This window comes from Zea mays, chromosome 9 (genome assembly GCF_902167145.1).
Source record: "Zea mays cultivar B73 chromosome 9, Zm-B73-REFERENCE-NAM-5.0, whole genome shotgun sequence".
In the NCBI taxonomy this organism is placed as follows: domain Eukaryota; kingdom Viridiplantae; phylum Streptophyta; class Magnoliopsida; order Poales; family Poaceae; genus Zea; species Zea mays.
In genome coordinates, this window is record NC_050104.1 from 70,887,914 (window position 1) to 70,896,645 (window position 8,732).

At 47.8% G+C, this 8,732-nt stretch overlaps 1 protein-coding gene across 2 annotated transcripts; it reads right to left on the bottom strand.

The window, feature by feature from the left end:
• Positions 1–6,097: 6,097 nt before the first annotated feature.
• On the bottom strand, positions 6,098–7,409 carry LOC103638487 (heavy metal-associated isoprenylated plant protein 29). 2 transcript variants are annotated; one of them, XM_008661386.3, is made up of 3 exons: positions 7,168–7,409; positions 6,925–7,000; positions 6,098–6,803 (listed from the first exon to the last, which is right to left on the bottom strand). In XM_008661386.3, the coding sequence occupies exons 1-3, from the start codon at positions 7,171–7,173 to the stop codon at positions 6,340–6,342; spliced, it is 546 nt and encodes a 181-aa protein (XP_008659608.1). In that variant the 5' UTR covers positions 7,174–7,409; the 3' UTR covers positions 6,098–6,339. The 2 variants fall into 2 exon arrangements, with proteins under 2 accessions (XP_008659608.1, XP_008659609.1); XM_008661387.2 differs by having other exon boundaries at positions 6,925–7,010; positions 7,168–7,396.
• Between the last annotated feature and the right edge of the window lie 1,323 nt (positions 7,410–8,732).

Here is an 8,732-nt window from a genome sequence, read left to right on the forward strand (position 1 = left end):
ATAGAGGAGGAAGGCGTGCTCAGCAGGAGCAGGCAGCACCGCTGGATGAGGAACCCCAGCAGCAGCTGCCACCCCCGCCCCCGATGTCCATCGAGCAGATGTTCATGATGTAGACTCAGACAATTATCAGTTGTGATAAGAGGACAATTAAGTTAGTGTCCCCACTAGGAGAGGAAGTGGTGACCGAGTTAGTCCCGCCTGGGCCGAAGAATGGAAGTTGTTATCAGATGGCTATTGATAGCAGTGAAGCAGATCCAATTGAAATTATCACGGTTGTGTCCGAGTTCCCAGATGTGTTTCCAAAGGACCTACCAGGTATGCCACCCGAGCGGAAAGTTGAGTTTGCCATAGAGCTTCTTCCTGGAACCGCCCCCATCTTTAAGAGAGCTTACAGAGTATCTGGACCAGAGTTGGTTGAGCTCAAGAAGCAGTATCTGGACCGAAGAAAGGAAGTTGTTATCAGATGCCTTATGCAGAGTTCTCCTATAACAACAGTTACCAGGCCAGCTTGAAGATGTCACCATTTCAGGCGCTTTATGGGAGGAGTTGTAGAACTTCGTTGCAATGGGATCAGCCTGGAGAAAAGCAAGTGTTCGGGCTAGACATTCTGCTTGAAGCTGAAGAGAACATCAAGATGGTCCGGGAGAATCTGAAGGTAGCGCAATCAAGGCAGCGAAGTTATGTAGACACAAGAAGAAGAGAGCTGAGTTTCGAAGTTGGAGATTTTGTCTATCTGAAAGTGTCACCGATCAGAGGAGTCAGAAGATTCAGAGTCAAAGGCAAGCTAGCACCCCGCTACATCGGTCCGTATCAGATTCTCGCAAGGCGTGGAGAAGTGGCCTATCAACTCAGTTTGCCAGAAGGCTTGTCCGCAGTGCATGATGTCTTTCATGTGTCTCAGTTGAAGAAGTGTTTGCGTGTGCCAGAAGAGCAGTTGCCAGTGGAAGGTCTAGAGGTCCAGGAGGACTTGACCTACATAGAGAAGCCAGCGCAGATTCTTGAGACTGCAGACAGAGTCACCCGGAGGAAGATTATCAGAATGTGCAAAGTCAGATGGGGTCATCACTCTGAGGAAGAAGCAACCTGGGAGCGTGAAGATGATCTGATGGCTAAATACCCTGAGCTCTTTGCTAGCCAACCCTGAATCTCGAGGGCGAGATTCTTTTAAGGGGTATAGGTTTGTAACGCCCTGAATTTGGGGGGGTAGATTTTTTTCTTCTTTTCACTCACCAAATTCGGGAGTTACTCTCTTTTTTGTTCCCATTTCGCTCCTTCTTCCCAATTTCAAACCAGTATAATGATGGGTGTCCGTGTCATGTATAAACAAAACCTAAGTGTCATGAGTGTTGCATCATGCCGAAGCATATTTCTTTGTCTGATGTCGTGTTTAATCGCGTGTTCGTCTCGTCCCGGTTCGGATTTCGGTTTGCGATCAGAATTCCGATTGGTGTTCGACCCGCGGAGTGACCAAGCTCGGCCCAGTCCGGCCTGCGCCCCCCTGGCGCCCCTTGCCCTACCCATGCGCGTGCCCCCCTCCCCCTAATCCTGTTGTCTCATTTGATTTTCTCCCGCGCAGTAACTTCCCTCTTCCACCTCTCTCTCTCTCTCTCTCTCCCCGTGGTGCCCTAGGGTTTGGAGTCGAGATCGCCGGAGTTTGGATCCCCGGAGGTGAGTTTTCCCCTCCCCTTCCCTTTCTCTCTCTCCCTCCTCCCCCTCCCTTCTCCTCCCCCTAGTCGCGCGCCCTCCCCTGCCCCGTCGCACGCCGTGGCGGCGGCCCAGCCGTGCCGCATCCCGCGCCCGGCCCTGAGCCCCTCCCCGCGGTGAGCCCCGCCCCGGCCGAGCCCCTCCCCGCATCGCGCCCCCCGGCGAGCCCCGCCCCGGCCAAGCCCCTCCCGCGTCGCCCCCCCCCGGCAAGCTCCGCCCTGACCGAGCCCCTTCCCGCGTCGCCCCCCAGCGAGTCCCACCCCGGCCGAGCCCCTCGCCGCGTCGTGCCCCCCGGCGAGCCCCGCCCCGGCCAAGCCCCTTCCCGCGTCGCCCCCCCCGGCGAGTCCCGCCTCGGCCGAGCCCCTCCCCGCGTCGCGCCCCCCCGGTGAGTCCCGCCCTGGCCGAGCCCCTCCCCGCGTCGCCCCCCCCCGCCCCGGCCGAGCCCCTCCTCGCGTCACGCCCCCCTCGGCGAGCCCCTCCCCGGCGGCGCCCCTCCCGCGCGCCGCTCCCCCAGCCGCGCCCTGGCCGCGCACCCTCTGCTGCGTCCTCGCGCGCCCTGGCCGCGCCCTCGGCTGCGCCCTAGCCCGCGCCCTCGGCTGCGCCCTGGCCCGCGCCCCGGCCGTGCCCTCGCGTGCCCCTGCCCGAGCCCGTGCCCCGCGCGGCTTGCACGGTTTGCGTGCCCTCGGCACGCGCAGCGTGCTCTCGTGCGTGCGACCGTAGGCGCGTTTCGTTTAACCCTCGCTTAATCCATTTTAATTTTGTTTAGTCAATGTGCTGCGTCGCGCACTTCGCCGCGCGACGGTTCATTCTAATTTCATCTTTATAAATATGCTGCGTCGCGCGCTTCGTCGTGCGACAGTCCTTTTAAATTTATATTTATTAATGTGTTGTGTCGCGCGCTTTGTCGCGCGACGATTCGTTTTAACTTTTTATTTATTGCAGTGCTGCGTCGCGCGCTTCGTCGCGTGACGATTCGTTTTAAATGCAGTTCTGTTGGCGTAAGCCGTCGTGCGTTTCGTTGCGCAACGCTTAACGTTTGTCTTTAATTAATGCAAGAATCTTGTTGCGCGCTCTGTCGCGCGGCAAGTCCTTTATTTCTTAATTCAATTTAAATGCTGTGTCGTACGTCTCGCCGTATGACCAATCCCTTTCGTTCATCTTTACCTATTTATAGTGACTAAATGTGGAACATGACTTTACTTTATGCTAAACGCAGTGTCTAATTTGATACCCTTCTGTTTAAACGAATGGTGTAATTTATAATTATGTAAAGTGATTGCCTCTCGACCGTAGACCCGACTGTCATTTCCTCTTTCTCTCTTAACCGTAATTGTGAGCCCCGCGTTGAACGTCTGTTTATTTATTGCATTCCATTGTATGGTGTACTGTTCTTTTAGTATTAAATGTGTGGAATGTATGTTTGAACTCGTATAGAGAACGATCTGGTTGAAGAGCCCGAAGAACTCACAGGAGAAGCCCCTGAGCAGCAGCTGTTGGTGGAGGCAAGTGCCCCTTGACCTATCTTTGTCCTATACATTCTTTAATTCACCTCCCGCATTTCACAGTTATACCTAAGGATTGACTAGCTTTTGTTATCCATGTCCTTGTTTACCTATTTGGGTTGGATTATTATTGTTTAGCTTTATGCTATTGCTCAACTCTAATCAATGGACATGATGAGATTTATCAATGATACGCTGTTTCCCTTCTTTATTATGATGTTATACTTGTGTCATTCAAGTGGGCTCGAGCGGTTTCTCGAGTGCCTCTCCGTAAGGACCTGTTCGTTGGATGACCGCCTGGGAAAACAGTGCAACCATGAGGGTGGAATGGGATGCCCTTAGCTGAATAATTAGAGGAACCGGGGTGTAGTTCGCTTAGCTGTCGTGCCGTTAATGGGGCTCGGTGTATGCGGCTCGCTCCGCCAAGTTTGGTTCGCCCCTTGGGGAGGAGTGCGGTACATTTAGGAAACCTAACGGGCGACTACAGCCCCGGGGAATCTTTGTAAAGGCTACATAGTGAAACCCTACCTATTCACCTTGGTAGTGTTTAAGGGTTTGATCGGCCCGAGGCAAGAAGGAATCACGACTTGTGGGTAAAGTGCGCAACCTCTGCAGAGTGTTATGAAACTGATATATCAGCCGTGCTCATGGTTATGGGCGGCCAAGGGAGCTCCATTGATTAGTGTTACTTGATCAGAGATGTTCGGATTGCAGGTGGTGTTGAGAATGTTGGTTTTGGTTGTGACTCTGGTAATGGTAAGTGGTACTCTTTCCGTTTGGAAAGGAGTACGTTTGGGTTAATAACGTGGGTTAATTCTAAAACTTGGCTTTCTCTACTAGTAATAATAATCTAACCAACTAAAAGCAACTGCTTGACTTATCCCCACATAAAGCTAGTCCACTACAGCCAGACAGGATACTTGCTGAGTATGTTGATGTGTACTCACCCTTGCTCTACACACCAAACCCCCAGGTTGTCAGCATTGCAACCACTGCTCAGGACAAGATAAAGCCGTAGAAGGAGACTTCCAGGAGTTCCAAGATTACGACGAGTTCTAGGTGTGGGTTAGCGGCAACCTCTAGTCGGCTGCCTGTGAAGGCCGCGTGTATCTACGTTTCTTTTCCACACTTTGATTATTGTAAAGACTATGTGGATGTCTCAGACATATGATGTAATCGACTATTATTTCCCTTTTATGTTATTATTTGAGCACTGTGTGATGATGTCCAGTTATGTAACTGCTGTGTACGTGAATTGCTGATCCTGGCACGTACATGGTTCGCATTCGGTTTGCCTTCTAAAACTGGGTGTGACATCCTAGCACACATTTAATTCGCGCTCGGATTTGCTATTAAATCCGGGTGTGACAATATGCCCTTTAAAGCTACATATATAATCATTGCATATAATATAGTGGCTATTTTATTGGCGGTAAAAATATTAAAAATTATTACTATACCCACCTTCATGATCTTATTCTCTCACCACATGTTTTGGAATATGTGCTACAACTAGCTCTTAGTCGATTAATAAGTAGCAGCTCGTTTCTTCTCTTCTCTCTCCTCCAACTTAACAAAAATTTGATGTGGCAAACTATTTAGCATGCGTACGTCATCCTATTATGCTGGCTTTAATACAGTAGGATCATGATGATAAATACTTCCCCGATCCTAAAATAAATCAATTCTTAGAATTACTCTATGCCAAACTTTCACTTTCACCAACTTTATATAAAAACATCTATAATATCAAATAAGAACTTTATAAATATATGTTTTATAAATTTGGTGTTATATATTAATGCTATTTTCTAAAACTTAAAGTTTGTTTGACTTAAAGTAACTCTAAAAGTTAATTTAATTTAGGATTAAAGGGGTTTTGGAGTAGTAATGGTAAAGTCATGCAGAACATTCTTGAAAGATTACCCCTATATGAGCTCAACTGTCTAACGTTGTAGTCTATGAGATCTAGGTGATCTCTAGTAAACTCATGAACGAACCTTAGAGTACGACATATATGCTCCACCCGAGAAGGGGACCACCGCTAGCCAAGTACTAGTTATGGCTTTCAGGGAAACCCATTCACACAAAACTTACAATTCAAGGCATAGTCCATTGTTCAAGTTGTGGGTTGGCGTAGCTTGGAGTTTTAGGCAGAGGTTTAACTTAACAGTCTCTGCTGAAACACTAGTATATTAAGTAGTAGTGAATAGTGGCCAAACTGTAGATGGACATTTGAGATCTGATGGGGGATTGTTGGATTTATGGGCTCGACCCTATTGATAAATTCAATTAAATCATAGGAAAATCACAAAAGCCCATGTATGACAAGGGCGATAGCTATCGGATCGCGACCTTATCGGATCACGATCAGATCAGATCGTGAGCTCATCGGTTCGTAGACGTGGCCCTATATATAAGGCGCCTGCTAGCCCTTGCCAGAGACCATCTCATCCCAACAAAGAGTTAGGTTTTGCCTCTGCTTACTGCCGCGCCGCCGCTGTGGTCTTATTCATCCCGAGTGCCGACGTGCATCTGCGACCGGGAGAGCATTTCCCCGGAACCCGTCACCTTCAAGATCTTGTATCGGGAGATGACAAATAAGGTTTTTGGGAAGCGTCTTCACGCGACTGCTCGCGTTCTTCTCCTCGACCCTTCCACCGATGTCGTCGATCCTGCTGCTTCGACATCGTCGACCGTGCTGGTTCGACGTTGTCGACCCCACTGTTTCCACCCGCGTCATCTACCAGTATGTCTGATCAGTACGCATTATCTAATTTGACCACATACTTCTGTCTTTTATGATAGATGTGTGCTATCTTTTTATGATAAGCCTGTTAGGTAACCTGTTAGATTACTTGCGGTGGAACAGATATTTAGACTATTTATTGTTGGTCATGATTTATATTTGGAATTTAATATGAAAAGTGTCTAATTTTTCAACAGCAACCGCCTGCCCGGTCACAAATTTACACTAATGTACAGCGCAGTACAAACAAGGCAGTATTGTATTGTACATTTATACATACAGGATGAATGGAAACATAAACCCAGACACAAGCGAGGCCGATGATCAATCATCATACACCCGAACGACCACACCGTACCGACCTCATGGAAGGATCGATGATGACTACATGATCGAGCAAGCACTCGGGTTCTCGTCGCTGAAGTAGGACCGCACGGCGGCTGGCACTACGTCGCCGGGCTGCTCGTGGTCGTGGTAGTACCCGTACAGCTCGGAGTCATAGTACCCGTGGACATGGTAGTTGTAGGAGCTGGCCTTGGACTGGGGGTACTGATGCCCCGCCGGCTTCGTAGCCACCGCCGAGATGCCGCCGCTGTTCTTGCCGGCGCGCTGGACGCTGCTGTAGTACTGGTGCTGCTGCGCTTGCGCGGGCTTATTGGCCTGGTACTGGTACTGGTAGTAGGCCCGCATCGCGTGGGCTTGGTGGTACGACGGGTTGTTGTAGGCGGACGGCCACAGCACGGCGAGCTTGCCCGTGCGCCGCGCCGCGCGGAGCGCCTTCCTCTGGCTCACCGACCCAGTGACAGTCACCTTGCCGTGCATCCTGTCGATGCTTACGTGGTGCACTCCTGCAGGAAGAGGAGGTTCGATCAGTTAATTATTGGGCATGGAAATTTCAGCGATAGATAGGTAGACCGGTGCAGGATTTGTGCCTGCGTGAAGCAAAGAAAAATTGGACGATGCGAGCACCTTTGAGCTTTTCCAGGGCCTTCCTGACGTTGTCCTCGCAGCCATCGCAGTCGATGCTCACATGCATCTCTACGATCTGCAAAAAGCTAGGCACGACGATGCATGCACGGTTTTAGTTTCAGAGAGGGATAGGAGAGCTAGTGGACACAAACACCATCCATCGATCAAAAGTTTCCTGTCAACTTAATAATCGATCGGCAAGTGAGGTATACTAGATCATATCGAACAGAAACTCAAGCTTACCGTCATGGTTTCCTCCTTGAACTGTCGATGCACCAAATCCAAGAGAATCACCACTCTGGGGAGTTCACTTGCTAGGAGCCTAGGACACAGGAATCACCACTGGAGATGCAGCGCGGGGAGAAGGCATTATATTAAAGGAACATCAGGTCACGGGTACGCTAGCAAGTAGCCTCAGCGCTCATTTGCCATGACGTACGTCGCTGGCAGCGTGCTTGTCCCAGTATTTCTTCGCTTCGAATGACATGGGAGTTGCGTGCCATTGCTTAATAAGATGCTTCGGTCATGAACAGCGACCTGCCAAGTAAATTATGTTGAATATATCAACGCAGCAGGGATTGCGTGGTGTCAGATAGATACATGCAAATTGAGGTCACTGTTCCTGTGTGAGAAGGGCAACCAACGAGAGGTTCATTTTATTTTTTTAAAAATTAAAGTTAATTTAGATAGGGTTGTTATCTGGTCAAGTCTTTTGATCCTGACCTCCATCCAATATTGATGTAAGCCTTTTAAAATTAAAGGAGTGTCTGAATGTACTAGAGCTAATAGTTCGCTGCTAAAATTAGTTGAAGTATCAAAACAGTCTAGCTAATAGTTCAGCTATTAGCTACTTTTTGGCAAATTAGGTAATTGTTAGTTTACTATTTTTTAGCTAGCTAATTTCACTAATTTTTTTAGCCAACTAACTATTAGCTATAGTGCATTTAAACAACCCCTAAGTGTGATATAACTTAATTGATGGTTTTCTTTGTCGGAGCTGCCCACTTGAGTCCAATTTCCAAATTTGGAATAAGCAATTGTATCTTTCTTGATCTAATTTTTTTAGAAAAAATACGTATATAAATGGACGATGTTTCAGGAAACATAACTATTAACCCACTCTTCTGTCTTACCTTTTTGGTTGGCTTTTAGTTTTTCCGGTAGGAAAAGCATTTTTAGGGCTAGTTTGGAAACTTAAATCCCTTTTGGGATTTCCAGAGATTAAGTGGAAAATTAAGCTATTTTTTCACTTAAACCTCGAGAATCCCGGAGAAGATTTAAGTTTCCAAACTAGCCCTTAAGGACTAGTTTAGAAATTCAAATCCTCTTGGGATCTCTATCTTTTCCCAGGGTGAGAATCCAATGAGATGCCATTTAAATAAGAGATTTAGTTATTTATGGGAGGTTTTCATTCTCTAGGTTTAGCCTCTTCCTTCCAAATTAGTCCTAAATAAAAAAATTAGTTAAAAATGGGAGGTTTCCCTCCCTGGGTTTGGCTCCCCTTCTTTCAAACTAGTCCTTATTTTGAAGCCCAACCAAGCACAGTCTGTATGAGTAGTTGTATTTTTCTTGAATTATTTTAGAAAATGTAGGAAAGCCGTGGTGTTTTGAGAAACAGAAATTTCGACTCACTCTTTCTTTTTGAAAACAATATTGGTGAAGAGTTGTACTTTAGTAGCAAGATAATTCGATCTCCTAGACGATCTTGTGGACTTATGTTGTGAGAAAGTAGTCAATGGTGCTGCTAAAATAACATGGTATTCTAGAGAACACTCTAACATTCTCCCCGTTTGTTCTCTTCTTTTTCT

Bases quoted from the DNA above. Each gene is read 5' to 3' on its own strand.
- LOC103638487 (XM_008661386.3), bottom strand. The intron at 6,804-6,924 runs GTGCTCGCATCG...CTCTTCCTGCAG, and splicing joins GGCCCTGGAAAAGCTCAAAG to GAGTGCACCACGTAAGCATC.